The sequence below is a fragment of the Scyliorhinus canicula genome, chromosome 1 (assembly GCF_902713615.1).
Source record: "Scyliorhinus canicula chromosome 1, sScyCan1.1, whole genome shotgun sequence".
Lineage (NCBI taxonomy): Eukaryota > Metazoa > Chordata > Chondrichthyes > Carcharhiniformes > Scyliorhinidae > Scyliorhinus > Scyliorhinus canicula.
The window spans coordinates 196,763,475-196,788,616 of NC_052146.1; the positions used below are offsets into that span (position 1 = coordinate 196,763,475).

The 25,142-nt window shown below is 50.5% G+C and overlaps 1 protein-coding gene across 3 annotated transcripts in view; it reads left to right on the plus strand.

Moving 5' to 3' along the window:
• Positions 1–25,142, plus strand: part of cfap61 (cilia and flagella associated protein 61) — a 490,576-nt gene that overhangs the window by 126,401 nt on the left and 339,033 nt on the right. For all 3 annotated transcript variants that reach the window (XM_038805956.1, XM_038805965.1, XM_038805971.1), the window contains exons 11-13: positions 1,302–1,341; positions 5,748–5,887; positions 11,730–11,856. In XM_038805956.1, the coding sequence (XP_038661884.1) occupies positions 1,302–1,341; positions 5,748–5,887; positions 11,730–11,856 (307 nt within the window). The remainder of the gene's footprint in view (positions 1–1,301; positions 1,342–5,747; positions 5,888–11,729; positions 11,857–25,142) is intronic.

Consider the following 25,142-nt stretch of genomic DNA (forward strand, 5'->3'; position numbering starts at 1 on the left):
AGTGCAGATACAACAGCACTCGAGAAGCTCAAAACCATCTTGGACAAAGCAGTCTGCTTGATTGGCACTCGATCCACCAACTTAAACATTCATTCCTTCCACCACCAACATACAATAACAGCAGTGTGCGCCATCTACAAGATGTACTGCAGCAACTCACCAAGACTCCTTCAAAATGACCTTTCAGACACGTGACCTCTGCCACTTAGAAGGACAAGGGCAACAGACGCATGAGAGCACCACCAACCAAGCCAAACACCATCCTAACTTGGAAAATATTGCTGTTCCTTCACTGTCACTGGGTCAAAGTCCTGAACCTCCTTCCCTAACAGCACTCTGAGTTTATCAACACGAGATGGACTGCAGCAGTTCAAAAAGGCAGCTCACCACTACCTTCTCAATTGCATTTAGGGATAAGAAACAAATCCTGGCTTGCCAACCGTGCTCATGTTCCATGAAGGAATAATGTCTTAAAATTGCATAGTGTTATTTAAGGGGAAGCTGTATAAGCAGATGAGCCTGCTTGACTGACATCCCATTCACCACCTTAAACATTCAATTCCTCAACTACCTGTGCACTGTGTCTGCAGTGTGTATCATCTGCAAAATGCACTGTAGCAACTCATCAAGGCTTCTTTGGCGTCACCTTCCATACCCACAACTTCTCCTACCTAGAAAGCCTAGGGCAATAGACACATGGGAACACCACCACCTGCGAATTCTCCTCTAAATCACACACATCCTCACTTAAAGATGTCTCACTGTTTTTTCGTTGTTGCTGGGTTAAAATCCTGGAGCTCTCAACCTTACAAGACTATGAGAGTGCCTTCATCACACAGGCTGCCACGGTTCAAGAAAGCGGCTCAGTACCAACTTCTCAGGGGTCATTAGAGATGAGCAGTAAATCGCTCAGTGATGTCCACACCTCATGAGCGAAAAAAATATATATAATTAGGGCTCCCAGTTGCTGAGGTTTATATATCGCAGTGTAGATTTACATGGATGGAATGAAGTGTTAGGAATTCATACCTTGGTGAGCTGTGCAACATTTTAAAAGCAAAAAGTGCAAGGTTTGCCATGTTCTCAATTCTTGAAAAATAAGATTTCTTTTCCCCAGAAAGATCTCGATGTCTTTATACTTTAAAGGAAGTAATAAAGCTGCTAGGGGAACACATGAAAATAGGCAAGTAAAGACTCAAACTTATTAGATATCCTGATCAATTGGGTGAAGTTGCATTTTTATTATTAACATTGACAACAAAACTTTAAACATTCATTGCTGTTTTGTTTTTTGTTCACAGGTCTCAGGATTTTTTGCCCTTTATTTTTAATCTTTATCCAGTAAGTGAATCTTCAGAACCAGTATCTTATTTTAATGAAAAAATCATGGAATTCAGCATGTTGCAAACCAAAGGTCCTGATTATTTGTAAGACTACAAAAATAAAGCTGAGAGTATCCTGAGAGTGTCAAATTTAAATAAGTGGCATTCATGTGGAGTTTGCACATTCTCCCCATGTCTGTGTGGGTCTCACTCCCATTATCCAAAGATGTGGAGGTAAGACCCAAAGGGTAGGTGGACCAGCCACACTAAATTGCCCCTTAATTGGAAAAGAAATTGGGCACTTTGAATTTATTTTTAAAAATTAAATAACCGCCACCAATCACATGATGGCACCCACTGTTTTATAAAGTGTGCTTCGCAAAGTTGAAATGGATTTTTAAAAAAAATTTTTTTTTTTAGAGTATCCAATTATTTTTATCCAATTAGGGGGCAGTTTAGCGTTGCCAATCCACCTAACCTGCACATATTTGGGGTGTGGGGGTGAAACTCACTCAGACACGGGGAGAATGTGCAAACTCCACATGGACAATGACCCGGGGCCAGGATCGAACTCGGGTCCTCCGTGCCATCCTGTTGAAATGGATTCTAATGCAATGCAAAATCAGTTTCTTCTGCCCTCTTTTCCCTCAATTAGTTACTCATGTAATAGGATAATTTGGGGTGTTCCCTCCAGAATGTTCTATGCCCATAGCTGGACACATAGGGCGTGAATCTCTGGTATTATGGGCCAGGGTTTAGAGAACACCAAAGTATATCCTGGAGTTCACCTGACCCACAACTTTTAATAGATTTTGGTTAAGAGGAGCACAAGGGCCCACTTCACAGGTGTGATGCTACAGAGATCTAAAGTATTTTTAAACATCACCTCCTCCTCCCTCAGGGTGCCCATTAGCCTCTGGGCTACTCCATGGGACGGAGGTACAAGTGGAGCTATCCCCTGAGGCTCCCCCGCCACCTGGCGCTGCCAGACCAGGAGGCCTGCTCTGGTCTCGACCAAGGTCTGCATGCTCGTGGATCACAGGGAGTGGACCATTGCCATCTGGAACTGTGCCACATCAGCCAGTGACTATGCCATCTCCCTCTGGGATTGGGCCACCTCCCTCAGTGTCTGCGCCATGTCTGCCAGTGTCTGGGCAATGTCGCCTATGTTCCGAGCCATGGCCTGCTGTGACTGGGCCACACACAGGAGCACCGCTTCAATTTCCAGGTGGCTCTGGCTGGCACATGGCTGTCTATGAGATGGCAACCCTGTCATGGACCTCGGCTACCACCTGTACAGAATACCTCAGGCCTTGGACATGCTGATCGATAGCCAAAGCATTCGGCCCCAATGCCTCCACCGTGGACATTGGCCTGGGTGACACACATGGTCGGCACCACCTGCTCCTGCACAAGGTTGGACTCCTCCAACTGCACCATACAGGTGCTGGATGGTCGCCGACAACCCCTCATGTAGTCCCTAGCTCAGCGACTGCTGTTCCACTTTAGATGGGATTGTTATTTCCAGAACCTGGAACCTGTCTGGAAGGCATATAGTCCCTGGGGAGGCCTGCCCTCCGACCGTCACCCCCTCAACAGTACAAACCTCCACCTAGTGTACCGGAGCAGCTGTGTGGTGCGCACCAGATAGTGTCCCAGCAGCCTCTTCACTAAAGTGCCCATTCGAGGTGAGTGTCTCTGGAATGGTGGAGGGTGTTGGAGACAGCAGTGACAGAAAATCAGTGTCATCCCCAGACTTAAGTTCCGGGATCTCACGCTGAGGGGTGCTGTCCTTGCTGCTGTCGTCATCATTGCTCGGCACACAGGGGGGCTCCGGCTATGGCACTGGCTGGGGGCGGGGGACACCAGATGGACCTACCCTATCTCCAGCATGTCCTGAAAGACACATGTCAAGGCGCATGATTAGCCCCGCGGGCTGGGGGGGATGTAGGGGTGGGGGATTGAAGGGGTGGGGGTGAGGAGGGTGTGAGGGTGAAAGTTGTGTGGGGGTGTGAGAGTGAAAGTTGGGTGTGGGTGAGGGTGTGGGTGAGAGTGGTTTGGCGGTGAGAGTGGGAGTGAGGGTGGTGTGAGGGTGAAAGTTGTGTGGGAGTGTGAGGGTGAAAGTTGTGTGGGGGTGAGGGTGTGGGTGAGAGTGGTTTGGCGGTGAGAGTGGAAGTGAGGGTGGTGTGGGGGTGTGTGAGGGTGTTGTGGGGGTGGTTTTGCAGTGGGGTTGGCACACATGTGTTATGGGCCAGGGTTTAGAGAAGCCCAAAGTGTATCATGGAGTTCACCTGACCCACAACTTTTAATGATTGTGGTATGGGGAGCACACGGCCCACTCTACAGGTGTGGTACAGCAGAAATGGAAAAAGTATTTTTTAAAGCAAAACAATGTTTATTCTATTAACTCAAGTTAACCTTTTTAAAACAAATAGTGAACATCTTAGCAACTATTAATTCAAATACAACCCCCAAAGAATACAACACTAAGTAATCCGTAAGCTGTCCTTTTAACATCCAGAAGACTTAAAACACCTTTTATCAGAAGCACATCAGGTTAAAGTCACAACTGTTATTAGTTTTAAATCACCAGGATCAATTTACAGTTTTTAGATTACAGAGCGAGACTCTAATACACCTTTTGGCTGTGACTGCAGCTATCCAGCTCTGAAAACGAAACTATAACACACCCTGCAGCAAACAGCCTATAACAAAAGTAAAATCTGACAGACAGCCCAGCTCCACCCACACTCTGACATCACTGATAAACACCCATTTCGTAAACATACATTTCTTAAACATCCATTTCTTAAAGGTACTCTCACACGACACGTAACATGGGGAACCGCAACTCAGCGGTCTCTCAATTCCTTGCATGCGGCCGATCTCCACCCCAGTGACCTCCCTTTCCTCTGGGCCACCAATGCTGTCCAGGGCCCTTTGCTCAACTATGGTGAGGGGCTGCAGGTCCAGCGGTCCCCCTTCAGTTTTTTCCTGCTCCCGGGAGTTATGGGCGGCCTTCTCCTCGGGAAAGGGGGAACCGGAAACGACTGTGTTCGACAGTCTGATGCATGCAGCCGAGGGGTTGGGCAGCAGGACACCTGGCATTGGCGGGTGGTACATGGTGCTGGCATGTGGTGCAGGGTGGGTGTTTGGACACCCTCCGGGTGGCGGGAGTGGGAGCAGGTGGGGTCCGGTTACAGGTGTGTGGGATGGGGTTGGGTGGCAGGGGCACAGTGCTGCCTACTCACCCTGGCCGCCCTGAGCAGGTCGTGCAGTTTCTTCTGGCACTGCAGGCCGGTTTGGATGGTGTTGCTCATAGCGCTGACCGCCTCTGCCATCTGCGCCCCGGCACAGCGGTGGCTGGCAGCCTCCTTCACCGGCCGGGGTACAGGGTTACCGCCTCTCCTCCACTACATCCAGTAGGGTCCGTGAAACCGGGTGCTGCTCTCCTTGCTGTCATCTTGTTGGCTGGGATGGTGTGTCTGGGGAGTGAAGTGCGTATATGCGGCTGCAGCTTGTCAGCCTCATGAGTGTTAATTACGAATCCAGCAAATCTGGCGCCGTTTCTCATTGGGATTGATTGTATTTCATGTAGCGTCAGTGCTGACCCCTTAACAGTCGCTGAATCGGTCCAAGTGCGGCACCAGTTTTGCTGTCGTGGAGTCCACGAATTCCGCCGCAGAACTTCACAAATGATTATGTTATGGCGTGACAGGGTGGATATAGGTAGGACCCTCCCCATGGCTGATGAGTGTAGAACCAGGGGACACAGTTTCACAGTAAGGGACAGGCCATTTAATACTGAGATGAGGAATTTCTTCACGCAGAGTATGGTGAATCTTTGGACTTCCCTACCCCAATGGGCTGTGAAAGTTCAATCACTGAGCATGTTCAATAGCTTTCTGGAAATTACTGACAAGAGATATGGAAAGCACGGGAAAGTGGCATTGAGGTAGACAATCAGCCATGATCCAATTGAATGGTGGAACATGCTCGATGTGCTGAATGACCTACTCCTGTTCCCAAGTTCTAAACTGTCTTTCAAATTTTCTTATTGAATAATTTAAAAACAATAAATGCACAATTATTCAACATTAATGTGAATTAAATATTTACACTAATAGAATGACATGATATTAATTCCTCGAGGATAAACAATACAGTGACAGTCCACCTGCTCTCAGTCATCCAGCCTTTTACTTTGTTTTGCTTCTCCAGCCACTTTCTCAGCATTCTTAAAAGTTAAATTCCCACTTCTAAACATTCTGCAAAAATAATTAGAATACTTTACTTGTTTATTACACAATAAATTGTCTTAAGCTGCTCAATAATACTCTCTTTGAATCATTTACTGAAAATATTTAACTGCATGCTTTTGACATTATTTATTGTTTTTATTTTTTTTGTCTGAAATCACTACAGGACAAAGACTTCTGTGTTATCACAGTGCCTCATCTGATCCCAGAGTTCCCTTTGCTGAAGGATTTTATCCGTGTTGTACCCTACAGCAAGACAACGCTATCTCATGAGCTGTATGTCACTCATCGCAAAGGTTTGCTCAAGTAAGGATTCGTCAAAACCAATTTATTAACCTTTTGAGTGAGTCAAAGGATCACCACTTTGAGAGGAGTACCAGCCAATTGCTGATGACCAGGCAACAATACCCCCAACTATAGGCCGGTGCTTTCATGATGGGAGGGTAGAAAATATTATTTCAAACAATTATGGAATTTTGGGTTGAAAATTAATAGCTTGAGGCCAATTGTACTAATACACAAATGTATGTTGTCAAGGAATGGTGGAGGTAATTTGCATTTCACATTTTTACATGTTGAGCTTATGATGTCTGCTGAGTCATTAAAAGAACCAGTGGACAGAGACCCCTGCAATTCTGATGTCTTCTAATGGCTCTTTCAAGGTGGATTATGCAGCATTTTGAGAGTCTGTTGCCCCTCACCCCACCTCTACATCTGGAAACCATTTATGGAATGGCATTTAAAATGGTTTATTGTAAGGAAATTGGGCACCATTGAACACAAATTCGGGACCTGGCACCTGCCGGGGTGCGGCCACACCCCCCAGCACCAGCACCCCCCCCTCCAGCCCCGACTGGCCCCGGCACCCCTTCCCCCGGCCCCACCGACGCCCCCGCAACCTGGCGGCCAGGAACCCCCTCCCCCGGCCTGGGCTCTGCTAGCTCCGACCAGGGGTACGGGCACAGGAACACGACCATCGCTCTCGGAGTTCAGGACAACCACCGCTCCGATGTCGCCAACACTGCTGCGCAGGTCCAGCAGGACATCGAAGGCACCCATCCGGCTGATTGAGTCATTATGATGTACTGATGGACTTTATGGACTCTTGTGTTCTTGTGTGTGTTTCTTGCCTATTGCTCCATTTTTTTGCTCCCCCCCCTCATACACTGTAAATAGTTATTATTGCTCTCTTGCACATTAGTCCCGGGCCAGTGGGCAGCCATAGATACATCGGTATGGCTTAAACATCTCTAGTCATACTACCAGTCTCACGTACCCGCGGGGCACCCTATCCCCATCTCCCGTCTCTTCCCCCCCCCCCCCCCAGCTTCTTTCTCAACAGGGGGTGAATGTGGTAGAATGACTAGGGACATAACGGTACCCTAGAACCGAGCTGCCATTGGTGCAGAAGACCCGCTGCCCATTGGCCCAGGCAAGTCATGTGCGTCTCTGCCGATTGGCTGAGGCAAGTCATGTGCCTACGAGGCGGAGAATAAGAACCCGTACCGGCTGGCAGTCGGCCTTTCTCTCTGTACGTCTACTGCCGGGCACATATCTTGTGCATTAAAGCCTGTCGTTTGGAACTACTTCTCGTGTCATGTCCGATTGATGGTGCATCAGATTGCAACATGGGCAGCATGTTAACTTCATTAATTGACTGGATCCATGTGCACGCAGACATTACCATGAGTGACAAAGTGCTAGTCTGCACTACTTAAATCTATTCTATACCTAGTCTATACCTCTTAAAGGAGAGATGGACTGTGGTTGTAGTAGGTGCTGCAAGTCATGCATGAGTGAATACGACCTGTGAAACATTGAATAATTGCACAGCGTCGGAGAGAATACTGTTTTCCGATGCTGCACTGCAGGCCCTGGATAAGGAGGTAAAATGTAGGAGTGATGTCCTGGGCGGGATTCTCTAATCCTGCGGCAGAGTGTCCACGCTGTCGTAAACACCGTCGCGTTTTACGGTGGCGTGAACGGGCCGACCCCACGACTGATTCTAGCCTACAAGGGGCCAACACGCTCATGCGCAGTGGCTTCCTTCAACGCGCCGGCCCCGACGCAACATGGCGCAGGACTACAGGGGCCGGTGCGTAGGAAAGGAGGCCCCCCAGCCAGAGAGGACGGCCCGCTGATTGGTGGGCCCGGACCGCGGGCCAGGCCACATTGGAGGCCCCCCCGGGGTTGGAGCCCCCGTCCTACCCCCCACAGGCCGTCCCCCGACCCTTCCATGCCGAGTTCCCGCTGGCTGAGAGCAGGTGTGGACGGTGCCAGCGGGACTCGGCGTTATCACGACGGCCACTCGGCTCATCCTGGGCCGGAGAATCAGTGGGCTGGCCGCGTGGAGCAGCCCGCGACTGGCGCCGCGCCAACCACGCCAGCGCCAATTGCGCCGATTCTCCACTCTGCGGAGAATCACGTGCCGGCACCGGGGCGGCATGGTGCGATTCGCGCTGGTTGCTGGGATTCTCCGGCTCGGTCCAGGGCTGAGAGAATCCCTTCCCCTGTATCTGTATGGGCCAGACACATGCTCAGAAGACAGTGTGATTTGATAACTGTGGAGGTCAAAGACAGGAGTCTATCCCCAAAGACACGAGATGAAGTGCCATAACAAGTTCATGATCTCACATGAGTAGTCAAGGTTGGTGAACGCATCTTCAAATGCCATACCCTACAAACTGCATCACAGACACTGCTCAATTAACCACATCGCCATTATTTACTTACTCGCTGTGGTAGTCACCACTGATGTATATATTGTATATAGAGGATGTTGTTATAGGTGCTTTACGGTAAGGCCCCTGTACTACAGGTACGGGGGTAGATCCCTGCCTGCTGGCTCCGCCCAGTAGGCGGGGTATAAATATGTGTTCTCCCCGTACAGCAGTCATTTGGTCAGCTGCTGTAGGAGGCCACACATCTCAGTGTAATAAAGCCTCAATTACATCCTACTCTCGTCTTTGCGTAATTGATAGTGCATCACTCGTGATTTACGTAAAAAAGGATTCATATCTGCATTCATTTCCACTGCACTACTACATGCTGCTGCAAGCCTCATCCCACATTTTACAGTTTGCACACGCTGTCAGCTATCCAATATGACAGCCACGTCAACCAAACCAATTGCACAGTATTCACTTACACATTTCCTTCTCTCTTGCTGGAAAAGTCAGCACACAGACATAGCTCCAGCTCATATATTAACACTGCAGGTAATTTAGAGGACAACATAGAAGGCGATCTGCATATGGTGAGATACCAGGCATGGATGGCTTGTAACCAAGACAGGAGGTAAAGGTAATGCAGGTACTATGTAATTGAAAGGTGAGGTTGCACCCGCCTTATACTGCAGAGGACCCAGATGAGCACTTCAGTGGGGGCAACCAGTAGACAACCGTGATGGGTATGCACAACAAAATTATTGGTGCTTTGGGATGATTGCCAGAAGGCCGGTAGCCAGTGTCAAGGAGCATGGTGTAAACTAACATCAACTTGGCACAAGGCCATCCTTTCCATTATGAAGGTGCATTTTGTCTCCCACCTGCATTACCTTTACCTCCTGTCTTGGTTACAAGCCATCCATGCCTGGTATCTCACCATGTGCAGATCGCCTTCTATGTTGTCCTCTAAATTACCTGCAGTGTTAATATATGAGCTGGAGCTATGTCTGTGTGCTGACTTTTCCAGCAAGAGAGAAGGAAATGGACATACTGCATTTGTAGAGCAAAAAATAATTTAGCAGCTGATAGCATAAGCATCCTCCACAAGAAGTCTAAGTACAGCAGTGAAAGCTCACACTGTTGACATGCAATATCAGCTTACTGCCATGTAATCCTGGACTGTTTCCAATATAACTGTGGACAACTGCAGTGAAAGACCATGCAGGATGCAGAAGTCCCGTGATCTGTCCTCCAACAGATTGCTACATTTGATGCAGCCTCACCCTGGAGGAGTGGCAGTAACTCGCACAAACGTGTTGTCCTCTCAGTGAGACAACGTTTTTTTCCCCACACTTGCTAATCTCTTTATTTCACCTGTTAACGATGGTTGACCTTCTTCACTCTCGGAGGTCCTGGCCAGCAGCCTCCGTCTATGGGTTTTCCCTCCTTCTTGGCTCCCAATCAGGTTGTCAATTTAGCTGGCTGCCAGCTAGAAAAAACTATTATGAGGTCCTATCATTGAATGGAAATTATAATCAGGCCCTCAGCAGGGCATCCATGACCTCCTTGTAAATATTGGATCCTGAATCTCCCAACCTCTTTGTACCTCTCCCTCATATAGACTCATTTTCTAAAAAGACTGTGGTTCTTTTGCTTTTCCTATTTTAATGCATCACCTCACAGTTATCTGTATAGTAGTTTATTTACCATTTACACACACTCATTCCACAAGTTTATTAATGTCTTCTTCCATTTTGTCACCATCTTCACAGTACTTTTTTCTTTAAAAATATTTTTATTCTCCTTTTTCACATTTTCTCCCAAATTTACACGCACCAACAATAAACAATAATCAGTAACAAATATGTCAATCCCCATATCAATAACAACAATCCCATCCTCCCACCAAACCTCAAACATTAGCCCGCATGTTCACATAAACAAATGACAAAAAGGAATCAGGAATCATCCAAGTCACCATTAACACACACAGCCCCCTCCCCCAAACCCTCCCACCCACCCCCCCAACTAATGTTCGATGTTCTCCAGTTCTTGAAAGTGCATAATGAATAATGCCCATTAATTGTAGAACCCCTCCATCCTTCCCCTCATAACCTTCTCAAGGGTCAAAAATTCCAACAAGTCCCCCCGCCACGCCAGGGCACAGGGTGGAGAGGTTGCTCTCCAACCCATCAGGATCCGCCTTCGGGCGATCAACGAGACGATGGCTACAACATCTGCCTCCGCACCCGTTTACAACCTTGGCCGGTCCGACACCCCGAATATGGCCTCCTGGGGGCCCGGGTCCAGTTTCACGTGCACCACTTTAGAAATTACCCTAAAAACCTCCTTCCAGTAATCCTCCAGCTTTGGACAGAACCAAAACATATGAACATGATTAGCTCCCCCCCCCGCCCCGGCAATGTTCACACACATCTTCTACTCCTTCAAAGAATTGGCTCATCCTCGTCCTCGTGAGGTGTGCTCTGTATACCACCTTCAGCTGTATCAGCCCAAACCTCATGCACGAGGTGGAGGCATTCACTCTCTGGAGCACCTCAAACCAGAACCCCTCCTCCATATCCTCTCCGAACTCTTCCTCCCACTTTGCTTTGATCCCTACCAGCGGTGCCTTCTCCTCTTCCAAAATAGCTCCGTAAACCACCGACACTACCTCTTTCTCCAGTCCCCCTGTCGTCAGCAATCTTCTTCAGTACTAACAACATTTCTTGATTTGGTGTAATTCGCACACTTTGAAATTGTAATTTTGATATCTGAGTCGCAGTCATTCATGTAAGTGATGAACAGCAATGTTCCCAGCACTGGTCTCACTGGACCAAACTTGCCACATTCCACCAGTCTGGGTAAATACCTTTAACTCTCACTCTCAGGCTGGGATTTTCCGACCCTGCTATGGCACGACTCACCACAGGCAAAGCAGCAGCATAGATGAAAGTCCATTCACTTTCAACAGGACTGGACAATCCTGGTGGTGGACAGGGCCGGAAAATCCCACCTCTGTTTCTGTTTAGTTGCTTGCTTGTTATCCACTCTGCCACCTGCCACTTGACTCCCAAGGCTCTGGCTGCAGTCACGAGTCTACCATGTGGTATCTTATTGAAGGTCTTTGAAAATGCAGCTGTATTATCCATATCTACTTCTATGATTTCAAAGGTACCATGACCTAACTTTTGCAATATATATATTGACTATCCTTTATCATATGTGTCATATCTCAAATGTGTTCTCAGGCTTGCACAGGAGAAAAGTAAAACATCAAGGACATAAGTGGAAGAGGAGGCAGCTGTACCAGAACTCAAACATTTCATTGATGTACCAGAAAAGCAATACTATATTAATAATTTAGATATTTGCATTGCTCCAATTCATTAGTATAAGGAGGAGAAAGGTTATCTTTTCTTGCATCAGTTTTGCATCTTAATCAATAAACCTTTAGAGATTTTTAACTGTTTCCTCCACAGATTCTTTGTGGTACGACTTGCAACACAGAATGACACTGAAGGAATTCAAAGACTTGTCAAAACCCTTAATCTGCACCTCAGTATTTTAAACACCGTACATCTTTATAATCAGGCCCGCAGAGATTCAGTGAGTATTCATTCAATTTTGGGTATGTGGTTGAAAGCCTAATATGTTGATTGTTTAATCTGTTAATTATGAACATTTTAATATATTTACCTGATATGCAAAGGAAGGAAAGTCTTGCATTTGTACAGTTGAGTGTAACTATTGTTGCGGGACAGTGAAAATTGTAACCCCTTTCCACTCAGCGAGGTTTTAATCTGTGGGACCCGGGCAAGGCAAAGAGACAAAGAGCCTTATCAGATGATTCCAAGGAGGAGGCAGAATGAGGTGTAACCAATGCACCAGTTGTGCACACATCCCTGTACGGAATGCCCAAATTATTGAAAGGTTCACTTAGATTCCACCAGTTCACCGGGTCCCCATTGCCCAACAGAAAGTAATCCTGGAAACAACCAGGCATCCCTTTTCATGTACTACCATTCCTCACATGAGAAAAGGTACCTTGTCAACTAACAACCAAAAATGAACAAGACATAAAGTTGTGCAAACAGATTGCTCTAAAATCTTATGCAACTTTTCCTTTTCTCAGCACTCCTACTTTGTATAACCCCAATGGCTTCTGTAGAGGTGGAGGCTGGTTATTCATATCCGTGTTCTGATTGTTACAGTGCTTTACGCCAATACCCTTTGGACTTTGAAGCCCTTGAGGGTGGGAATAACAGTTCCATCCGTAAAGGTAAAGTCACCATAATCCCAGATGACTATAGGTCACTTTCTCCTTTTGAGGGGAAGAGCTGACTGGTGGTGATTTAACATGAAGATCATCACACCTCAGGCAAGGGATAAGGTTGAGAAGGCAGGCCTTTATGAATAACCTCAGCTGATACGGAAATTGAACCCATGCTGCTGGCCTTGCTTGGGATCACGAACCAGCTGCCTAGCCACGTGAATTAAACCGTTCCATCTGTACGGATGCAGGGCAGACTTGACCATCGCAACACAAGACAATACATTGGGAACTGACTGTGATGGGGCAGCAAAAGGTGAGAAGTGGAAGTGCTTTGAGCCAGGTTCCAATTCCATGTTCCCTTTCACCTGCATCCCTCTTTCACTTGCCCTTCCAGAATAGCAACAAACTGGAGTGCACATTGCTACAACTCAATGGGCAATTAGAAGCCAATGATAAGGTCTTATCAATCCTATTTAAGGTTACATTCAAAGGGCTGGATTCTACTAGCCCATTGGAGATGGAGTGGGTGGCTGAAGGGGTGGTAATATTGCAGTGAAAGACATTAGGAGGGGGAGCCCATCTTCTTTGCATCACAGCCAGATATTACGGCCGCATTTGGAGTATTGCGTACAGTTCTGGTCGCCTCATTATAGGAAGGACGTGGAAGCTTTGGAACGTGTGCAGAGGAGATTTACCAGGATGTTGCCTGGTATGGAGGGAAAATCTTATGAGGAAAGGCTGATGGACTTGAGGTTGTTTTCGTTAGACAGAAGAAGGTTAAGAGGTGACTTAATAGAGGCATACAAAATGATCAGAGGGTTAGATAGGGTGGACAGCGAGAGCCTTCTCCCGCGGATGGGGGTGGCTAGCACAAGGGGACATAGCCTTAAATTGAGGGGTAATAGATATAGGACAGAGGTCAGAGGTGGGTTTTTTACGCAAAGAGTGGTGAGGCCGTGGAATGCCCTACCTGCAACAGTAGTGAACTCGCCAACATTGAGGGCATTTAAAAGTTTATTGGATAAGCATATGGATGATAAGGGCATAGTGTAGGTTAGATGGCCTTTAGTTTTTTTTTCCATGTCGGTGCAACATCGAGGGCCGAAGGGCCTGTACTGCGCTGTATCGTTCTATGTTCTATGTTCTATGTATGAGCTGGAGAGACGTGGTCATTTTGGAATGTGATGGTAAGTTAATAAAGCCTATTAAGCAGCAAATTAACTGCTATTTTCCAGGATATTCTAATTTTATGACAGTTTTCCAAGAACAACAAAGATTCAATGCATTGTCAGCTTAAATGAGGCAGTGGTTTAGCAGGATGCCAGTGTTGGCTGCAGTTGCCAGCCATTGTGAAGGATGATGTGGCTTGACAGGGAGGATGGAACTGGTGGGCAACTGAAGTAGTAATCGGGAGCAGGTACAAATTTGGCTATCACAGAAGGGACGTACAGCTTGAGTGCACTTCCAGACCTGGCACTTCTATGTACAGAGCAAAGATATGGGAGGCCCTGAGATCTGGATGCAGCTATTTGCTCCTGCCCCGCGCAATGCAAAATAATGCCATCCCACCCCCACCAGAAAGCCCCCCATAAGAGAGATCCCCACCAGAGACCCCCCACTGTAGAGATACCCACCATAAGATAGATCACCAGAAACACCCCTTTAAGAGAGGCTCCCACCAGAGACCCTCAGCATACGATTCCCGTACCAGCCTCCCCGAACAGGCGGCGGAATGTGGCGACTAGGGGCTTTTCACAGTAACTTCATTTGAAGCCTACTCGTGATAATAAGCGATTTTCATTTCATTTTCATAAGGGAGACCCCCACCAGAGATCCCCCATAAGGGAGACCCCCACCGGAGTCCTTCACCATCAGAGAAACCCCCAGCACAGATCCCCATAAGAGAGAGGGAGAGAGACCCTCACCAGAAACCTACCATAAGAAAAAACCCACCAGAGACCTCCAATTACAGACCTCCCACCAGAGACGCCCCTTTACACAGACCCCTATCTGGAAGCTAGAGAGCAGTCTAGACAAACACAGTGAAAAACAATCACTGCTTTAAAAATCACCTATACAATAAACCTGCTGGCTCAGGCAGAGAAATCAACCCCTGCAAATTCCTAGAAAGTGGAAACCACATCAGCTGGGTTTAAACCCCCTTAGATCTTTGTTTCATTCACATCAATGGGAATTAGTTTTACTTGGCTGTGATTGACAGCTTACTCATAGCCAAGATGGTTGAATTTCACTCCACTTCACGCTTGAATGGATCTCAAATACCCAGCTCCCAGTACTCCAAGCTTTAGAACAATGAAGGACTGTTCTCATGTACCTAGTCTTAATAAACGAACCTACAATGTGTCAGTCAACCAAATCCCTTATGAGTGCTTGGTGCCCTGTGTCTTATATAGCAAAGAAGCTCAAGGTCTTTTATCTTTATACTAACACAACTGTCATTCTTCCCGCATCATCCATAATGGGCAGGATTTAACTAATGGAAACAAAGTCCCATAGCGAGTGCGTTTAGTCACATGTTTCTCGGCACTTGCAACGCTGAGAAACATAAACATAAGAACATAAGAACTAGGAGCAGGAGTAGGCCATCTAGCCCCTCGAGCCTGCTCCGCCATTCAATGAGATCATGGCTGATCTTTTGTGGACTCAGCTCCACTTTCCGGCCCGAGCACCATAACACCATAAAACGGCACATGGGTTAGATACAGGGCTCAGTGGGAAAGGATGGCTGAGGCTGAGCCTCGTTTTGTGCACTGAAGAGCTCAACTCGGCAGAACTCCTCAGTGTAGCGAGAGAATTTTTAAATGGCGTCCTGATCTCTGGAGCCCCCAAAGTGACCCCTGACCGCCCCAATTCACTATGGGAGGCCCCCAAGCCCCCTTCTGCACCCCAACACCCACCCAGGGCACCTCAGCTCAATCACCATTGATTATAAATGCCAGCTTGATATCTTGGCAGTGCCACCTGGGCACATTGGCAGTGCCAGTATGTCTCTCAGGTGTCCTGAGTCTCGGATCGATGCCAGTGTGAATTCGCTAGTGTATCAGCAGTTGAGATGACTGAGTGAATCCATTCCCACACAGGAAGCAGGTAAACAGCCTCTCCCCGGTGAGACCTCGCTGATGTACGGTGAGGGCGAATGACTGCCTGAAATTCTTTCCACAGAATGTGCAGCTGAATGGTTTCGCTCCAACCTGTCTCCTCGTCACTGCTTGATTCACAAGGGACCTTCGTCTGGGCACTGGCAGGATGCGGTGAGGCTAGATGGACCCTCACATCACCAGCAGGTCCTACAAGACACAAGACAAGGCGCATGATTAGACTGCGGGCCGGGGGGGAGTGGGAGCAGTGGGAGTCTGTTCGTTTGGGCGGAGGGTGATGTGAGGGTCGCGTGGAGGGGGTGGTGTTCACACACGTGTCACGGGAAACCACAACTCAGCAGGGTCTCACTTACTTGCTCGCGGCCGACCTCAACCCAGGTGACCTCCCTTTCCTCTGGGCCACCGACCACGTCCAGGGCCCTCTGCTCTGCCATCATGAGGGGCCGCATGTCTGGCAGTCCCCCTCCAGTTTTCACCTGCTCCCGGTGGTTATGAGCGGCCTTCTCCTGGGGGGGATCAAAAAAGCAACAGTGTTAGACAGCCAAACACATGTAGCCCATGGGGTGGGTAGCTGGTGGTCTCAGTGGCCAGGGCATCCGACCATGGCGGCCGGTATGGGTGCCGACATTTTTATTTTTATTTTTGATTTGATTTATTGTCACATGTTCCGAAGTACAGTGAAAAGTATTTTTCTGCGGCCGAGGGAATGTACACAGTAGGTACATAGTACACGTCGCAGGCAGGCTCTGTTGTAAGACTATTAAAACCACTGTTCACTTCCAACTTAGGAAACTAGAAGAAAACGACTAAGACTATTAAATTGATGTGACCATCAATTCACAAGACACGTGGTTGGAAGTGAACAGTGGTTTTAATAGTCTTACAACAGAGCCTGCCTGCGACGTGGCGAACTGGCAGGCAGGCTCACGACTGCAAAGCATTATACTTCCGGTTAGTGGGAGGAGCCATGGGCGGAGCCATGGGCGGAGCCAAGGGTGGAGCCCAGTACAAACTCCTCATCTCCCCCTATGGGCAGAGCCGCGCAACTGCTCGTATACCGAGCTAACATGAATACAGCACATCATATAACAACAGTGTGAATTACGCAGAATGTGATTCACCATAATAGCCACATCTGTCTTTAAACACATCTGCGCAAACTCCCTCGACCTCTTCACTGGCCCTCCTAATCCCTTCACGTTCCACGTAACTAACCTAACTCGGGGTCTCTTCCCCTTCCCCCTCCGCCTTCCTATCCTCCATCATCATAATTTCGGGCCCTGCCAACTGGGCCTGACCGACCCCATCCCATTGTTACCATCGAACCCCTCCCCCACTCCCAAAATCCCCCCATCCGTTTCCTCTCGAAAACATCTCGTCCAGTATCGATCCCCTCCCCTCCTCTTTTCGCACCTCCTGGGCCCATTCAAACCTGTTCACCAGGCTCCAATGTCCGCAACCCCTCCCTCCACCGCACCTCTTTTTACTGGCTGACGTAAACTTGTTAGGGTGGAGCCCCTGCCCAGGCCCCCCTCCCTTCCCCCCACCCGGTCCCAGGAAACCAACAAAAAAATACATCCACCCTCAAACAAACCCAGTGCAAACATACAGATCCCAGAAAAACCGACGCTACAGAAAACAAAGACAGGACACCCCCCCCCCCCCCCCCCCCCCCCACTCTTACCAAAACAACACTCTACCCCATTTAACCCATATAACGGCATGAAGTAAACAATAGAACTATATACCTTCTTCCAACTCCCTCCCCTCGGTCCAAGGCCAGTCCTCAGTCCATTCATCACTTCTGCCCCAATCCTTCCACCTTCACAAACGCCTCCACCACCTCCACCACCTCGAAATAAAAGCCTCTGGAGTGGTAGGTCACTCTCAATATAGCTGGGTACACTACGCCAGACGACACACCATTGTTATACATGTGCCGCTCAGGGCCGGTTTTAAGCCTATTTGACCAATTTCATCAAATTGGGCCCCGCACCTTAAGGGGGCCCCGCGCCAGCGGCGACAGAGTTACCGTTTGAAGCCTTTTCTGTATTCTAAGAGGAACTATAGGGTAGTTTTTACTTTTGGGGAACGCACCGCATTACCGTCGACAAATCCTTCAGCCCTGCGCCGCCAAATCCTTCCGCCCGGGTAAGTAAGTTTCAAAATTTTAGTATATCAAGCATTTAATGTTTTTTTTTGGTTAAAGACGAGCATACTACACGAAATATAAACATACATAAATTTTTACTTTTGTAGAGTAGGGGCCCCACCATCACTTTTCTAATTGGGCCCGCAATTCCTAGCACCGGCCCTGGTGCCGCTAACAATTGTACACAAAGACTCGAGTGAAGTACAAGAGAGGCTTTATTGCTGTGAGATGCTATTCTTCCGGCGGCAGCTGTAGAATAGTATCTCAGTGAAGCTAGCGCATATTTATACACAAGCTCCCTGTGGGCGGAGCTAGCCGGCAGGGGCTTACCAGAGAAACCTGTATTACAGGTACGGCCATACATCCCCCTACTGCAAGCACACATATCTACAGTGGTTGTACCACCACATTCACCCCCGTAAAAAATGAGTCCGGCGGGGGTGACGTGGAACTACAATACAAAAGGTGATCTATGTACAAAAGGTCCAAACAACAGAAAACCAAGAGTCCATCCGGTTAGCAGGTCACAGGGTGAGCCGAATCGGCGGGCGAACGTTCCGCTGTGATCGGCGTAGCTGTGGTGGCGACGTCGGCACAGGTGGTGTTGGCGACGATGGTGCAGGTGCTGGCGGTGTTTGTGCTGGCCACTGGCAGGATGACTCCGAGAGCGAGCCGGAATCTTCCGTGTCCTCCAGTGTGGGCAGGGGGACGAGGGATGGACACGGTGGGGACGAATACGGGGGCGCCGGGGAAAAGGAGGGTGGCGCGGGGGGGGAAAAGGGCGTGGGATTAGCACCTGAGGGAGCCAGGTCCCGGAGTGAGACTGTGTCCTGGTGGCCATCGGGGAACTCCACATAGGCATACTGGGGGTTGGCGTGGAACAGGCGTACTTTGTCCACCAGGGGTTCTGCCTTGTGGTGCCTGACATGCCTACCGAGAAGGACTGGGCCCAGAGTTGTGAGCCAAGTCGGGAGCGACACCCCGGATGTAGACTTCCTAGGGAAGGCAAAAACACGTTCATGGGGTGTACTGTTAGTCGCGGTGCACAGTAGTGAACGAATGGAATGGAGCGCGTCAGGGAGGACCTGCTGCCAGCGAGCGGCTGGGAGATTCCTGGACCGTAGGGCCAGCTGGACGGCCCTCCATACCGTCCCATCCTCCCTCTCTACCTGCATGTTTCCCCGGGGGTTGTAGCTGGTCGTCCTGCTGGAGGCGATACCCCTGCTGAGCAGGAACTAACGCAGCTCATCGCTCATGAATGAGGATCTCCTGTCACTGTGGATGTAGTCGGGGAAACCGAACAGAGTGAATATGGAATCAAGGGCCTTGATGACGGTTTCAGACATCATATCCGAGCATGGGATGGCGAAGGGGAACCTAGAAAATTCATCGACCACACTAAGGATGTAGGTGTTGCGGTCAGTGGAGGGGAGGGGCCCTTTGAAATCTACGCTAAGGCGTTCAAAGGGGCGGGACGCTTTCACCAGGCGCGTGCGATCTGGCCGGTAGAAGTACGGCTTGCACTCGGCACAGACCTGGCAGTCTCTGGTGACTATCCACACTTCCTCGACGGAGTAGGGCAGATTGCGGGCTTTGATTAGGTGGTACAAACGAGTGACCCCCGGATGGCAAAGGCTCTCGTGCAAGGCACGGAGCTGGTTCACTTATGCGCTGGCACATGTACCTCGGGAGAGGGCGTCTGGGGGCTCGTTGAGCTTGCCGGGGCGATACAAGATCTCGTAGTTATAGGTGGAGAGCTTGATTCTCCACCGCAAGATTTTGTCATTTTTGATCTTGCCCCGCAGCGTGTTGTTGAACATGAAGGCTACCGACCGTTGGTCAGTGAAGAGAGTGAACCTCCTGCCAGCCAGGTAATGCCTCCAGTGCCGCACCGCTTCAACGATTGCCTGGGCCTCCTTTTCAACAGAGGAGTGTTGAATTTCGGAGGTGTGGAGGGTGCGGGAAAAAAATGCCACGGGTCTGCCTGCCTGATTCAGTGTGGCGGCAAGGGCGACATCTGAAGTGTCGCTCTCTACTTGGAAAGGCAGTGTCTCATCTACTGCGTGCATCCCAGCCTTGGCTTTGTCAGAGCGAATACAGGCGAAGGCCTGTTGTGCCTCGGCCATGAGGGGAAAATGTGTGGACTCGATTAGTGGGCGGGCCTTGTCCGCGTACTGTGGGACCCACTGGGCGTAGTAAGAAAAGAACCCCAGGCAGCGTTTGAGAGCCTTGGGGGAGGGGGAGCTCCATGAGGGGGTGCATGAGGTTGGGGTCGGGCCCCAGTAGTCCGTTTTGGTCTACGTAGCCGAGGATGGCCAAACGGCCTGTGCGGAACACACACTTCTCCTTGATATACGTGAGATTAAGGAAGGATGCAGTGTGGAGGAATTTAGCAAGGTTGGCGTCATGGTCCTGCTGGTCATGACCGCAGATAGTGACATTGTCTAAGTACGGAAAAGTGGCCTGCAGTCCGTACCAGTCAACCATTCGGTCCATTTCTTGTTGAAATACCAAGACCCCGTTTGTGACGCTGAAGGGAACCCTAAGAAATTGGTACAGGCGACCGTCCGCCTCGAAGGCAGTGTAGGGACGGTCCGATTTACGGACGGGGAGCTGGTGGTAGGTGGATTTCAGGTCAATTGTAGAGAAGACCCGGTACTGTGCAATCTGATTGACCATATCAGATATGCGAGGGAGGGGGCACGCATCGAGCTGCGTGTACCGGTTGATGGTCTGGCTGTAGTCCACGACCATCCTGTGCTTCTCCCCAGTTTTAACCACTACTACCTGGGCTCTCCAGGGACTGTTGCTGGCCTCGATGATACCCTCCCGAAGCAGCCGCTGGACTTCGGACCTGATGAAGGCCTTATCCTGGGTGCTGTACCGTCTGCTCCTGGTGGTGACGGACTTGCAATCTGCGGTCAGATTGGCAAAGAGGGAGTGAGGCTCGACCTGGAGGGTCGCGAGGCCGCAAACGGTGAGGGGAGGTAGGGGTCTGCCGAATTTGAGGTGAGGCTCTAAAGGTTGCATTGAAAGTCCAGGCCTAGTAAGAGTGACGCGCAGAGGGTGGGGAGAATGTACAGGCGGAAACGGTCGAATTCCACGCCCTGTACAGTAAGTTTAACCTGGTAGGAGCCCCGGATCGGGACAGAGTTGGAACCGGAGGCTAGGGAGATCTGCCGATTGGCGGGGTGGATGAAGCTCTCAGTGCTCCCGGAGTTGATGAGGCAGGAGGTCACGTGGCCGTTGACGAGCACCGTCGTGGAAGAAGGTGCCAGGTTGCGAGGAAGGGACTGGTCGAGCGTAACGGAGGCGAGTAGCGGCCGATCGGCCGACGAGTCTGACGAGTCCGATGAGTAGCGGCAGCGACCCGGGTCCCGTGGTCCCGTCCCGAGGGGAGGACAAAATGCGGCGTCTGGAGTACCTGTGAGGAAGAAGATGTCGGCGGACAAAATGGGGGAGCCCATGGAGCGCACGTTGTGGGGGCGGGACAAGATGGCGGCGCCCATGGAACGCACATGGAGGCGGGGGTGAAGATGGCGGCGCCCATGGTGCGCACATGGCGGGGGCGGTGAAAGATGGCAGCGCCCACAGATCGCACGTGGGGTCGGGGGCAGCGGACGGCAGGGCCCATTATGCGATCGGCGGAGGCGAGGGGGGGGGAATGCGGGTGCGATAGCGGTAACCGTCCAGGACTGACACACCGCTGCAAAGTGGCCTTTCTTGCCACAAGCTTTCCAGGTCGCGGTGCGGGCCGGGCAGCGCTGGCGGGGATGCTTTTGCTGGCCACAGAAGCATCATCGGGGACCCCCGGGGTGCGCGGTGCGGCAGGTAGCGCAGGCGTAGTGCGCGGGGGCGGCTGCTGGGGGGGCCTGTTGCGGGGTCCCGAGGGGTAGGACGGGTGGGCCTGGGGGGCCGTTTGCGGGGTGAACGAGGGGTAGGACGGGTGGGCCGAGTGGCTAGCGGGGTAGGATCGCGCACTATGGGAGTCATTGATAGCGCCAGAGTCTTTGTAGCCGCGAGGTCGAGGGCGGTCCCTTCCAGCAGTCGTTGCCGGATGGGGTCCGATGCAATGCCCGTAACAAAAGCATCCCGCATGAGTAAGTCTGAATGTTCCATGGCCGTGAGGGCCTGGCAGTCGCAGTCTCGTACTAGAGGTATAAGGGCCCTCCAGAAGTCCTCAATCGACTCACCCGGCTGTTGGACGCGAGTAGAGAGTAGATGTCTCGCAAACAGGGTGTTCGTCGACTATGCGTAGTTTTCCTTGAGCAGTTCCATGGCCCTGGCGTAGTCAGGCGCATCTCAAATTAGCGGAAAGACACTGGAGCTGAGTCTTGAGTAGAGGAGCTGTCGTTTCTGAGCCTCCGTCGGGGGAGGTTTCGCTGAAGAGATGTAGGCCTCGAAGACTGCAAGTCAGTGAACGAAGTCTTTCTTGGCGTGGGGCGACTGCGGATCCAGCTGCAGGCAGTCAGGTTTGATCCTGATGTCCATGGTGTAAGGAAAATCTCACAGCAATAAATTGTGGCACTAACAATTATACACAAAGACTCGAGTGAAGTACAAGAGACCTTCTCCTTCACATGGTACCTATGGAAGCAAATAATCACTGCTCTTGGCGGCTCATTCGTCTTTGGTTTAGGCCTCAACAACCGATGAGCCTGATCCAATGCGTACCGGGAGGGATCCTTTCCGCCAACATCATGTCAAAGTACTCAGTCGGCCTTGGCCTCCACCTCTTCGGGCAGCCCCACGATGCTCAAATTTTGTCGCCTCAATTTATTTTCCAGATCCTCCAATTTAGCTCACAGTCCTTTGTTGGCCTCGACCAACCTCTGCAGCTCCTCACCAATCGAGGTGAGCTGATTGCTGTGTTGCGACATGACTTCCTCCACTCCCTTCAATTTCCCACCCTGCTCCCGCTGGGGCAATTGCCTCCTCTACCGCCATCAATGCCGCCATCATCTCCTTCCTCATCACATCCATGTGCTTTGCGAACTGTTTCTCCAGTTCCAAAGCCAGCACCTCGGTCATCTTTCCTGCCATAAGGAGTGCAGCCCCACCCAGCGTCCCAGCCTCCACCATCTTGCCAACTACCAGGCTGACCATTTTGCTCAACGGTGAATCCTCACTCCCTCCCTTCTTCACGGCGGTGATTTTTAGATATCTCTCTCCTTCCTTATGCCTTTCTGCACTCAATTGTCACAAATTTGCCTCTGGGACCGGGCATTAAACACTAAAAAAATCAAGCCTCGAGCAGGACCCACCCAACGTGTGACTTTTTCCTACATGCTATCACTAGAGGTCCTCGGTCCAGACAGAGTTGCTGACGGCCTCTCCCACCTTTGCGCAGGCATGACGAATAATGAATGGCGGTGGCTGGCAGCCTCCTTCCCGGGCCGGGGTACAGGGTCAACCAACTTTTCTCCACTGCATCCAGAAGGGTCTCCAGCTCGGCGTCGGCAGCGAATCCGGAACTGTTTCTCATTAGACTTGATTGTGTTCCGCATGGCACTGGAGGTAGCCCCTCAATTGTAGCTGAATTGTTCCAGATGCGGAACCAGTGTTGCTGTTGAGGAACTCCACGAATCTAATGCCGGTGTTAACACTTAGGGACGGATTCTCCAATTTTGAGGCTATGTCCGAAGGAAGTGCCTAGTTTGACGAAGAAAAAGTCGGTGCCGCCACTGCACCGATGCTCTGCTCGGTGGGGGGCTAGCAGCTGCGCCACGTAAAACCCCCGGCGTTCCCGACAGAAACAGAAGGAGAATTGCCGGATCCGTGGTTACGCATGCGCACGCCGACAACCTACAACGTACAACGTGGTGCCGGCCGCGTGTGGATCTGGTCTGCTAGATAGTGCCACCCTGTAAACCCCCTTGCCACCCCCGGACTACTCCCCAGCAGTCTCCTCAGCCCCCTCTGAATCCCTACCAACCAGCGGAATAATTCCCCCCCCTCCAACTGTGGTGGTGCTGGACACAATCTGCAGCTGCCACGCGAGGCTGAAGAAATCTCAGAGCACACGTGTCCCACGCCATCGGGAAGTTGCTCCGACGGGGGCGGAGCTTGGGGGAGGGCCTTCAGGTGATGTCCTGAGGCCGTCCCAACAGCATCCGGCGTACTCAGTGATGACACCTTTCTGGAGGGGGCAGAGCATCCGAAAAAAGCTGCCGCTCCTGATTTCAGGGTCAAAAGCGATTCTCCGCCCGCTTGCCAAATACGCGACTGGAGTCTCCAAAATCGCGTTCAGCGATCGGCCGTAGAATCCAAGTTTCCAACCGAATCGGGGACGGCGCCACTTTCGCGATGCTCCGCTCCCTCCAAAGCAGCGTACTCTAGGGGCATCCCGCCCCCGATGCTCCGACCCGGGTCTCCCTCGTCGGGAACTCGGCGTGGCGTCTGCGGACTCCGTGCAGCGCCGCCACAGTCGGGGGAGGGCCGATCTGCGGGCGGGGGGGGGTATATGTTTCAGGGCTGGGGGCATTGTGCGGGGGTGGTCCGGGGCGTGTGAGCCGGCCAAACGGGTGCATATTTCACGGGCCGGGTCCGCGAGCTGCCTCCGTCATGTAGCACGGCGTGGCTGCTGCAGGCCGCCGGCATACTAGCCCCCAGCAAAACAGAATCGATGCCTGTTTTGCACATTTCTTCTGGCGTAAAACACCACCTTTCCCACGCCGGCATGGGGACATAGCCACAGAACCAGACAATCCAGCCAACGAATTCCGTGTCGGCAAGCGGAGAATCCCGCCCTTAGTCTCAGGAATGGAGAATCCCACAGTCCTTTTCTCAATATTTGGGGCGGGAATCTCCGTCCCACCAGCCCCATTTTCCGGCGCGGCATGTCCCCGCCGGAAGCGGGATGCTTTGTTCCGGCAGCCGCCAATGGGGTTTCCCATTGTGGACATTCCACACCATCGGGAAACCTGTGGGCGTGGGTGCGCAGTTGGCGAAGCAGAGGATCCTGCCAACAGAGAATCCTGCAGTCTAAACGTTGGAAAGTGGGATAGCCCAAATTAAGATCCATAGTTGCTGCCATTCAATGTCTCACAGTACTTTGACCAAATAATTTCTTTAACTTATGTATTTCGAAGTGCTGGATTTATATATTGGTAAGCACGTAACTGGTTTTCCAATAACAGGACCACCGTTACCATAACTTGCTTAAAAATGAAAGGCGCAGTGCCTTCAGTTATACCAGAGAATTGGTTTGGCAATCTTTGTTTCCCAAAAATAATTCCATGCTGTACAGAAATTTAAATGTGTTATAGTGAAGTATTAATTAATAAGTGGCATGGTGCTTGAAGCTTTTTCCTTGCTTTTAATTAACTTGACACAAAGTCTGATTTAT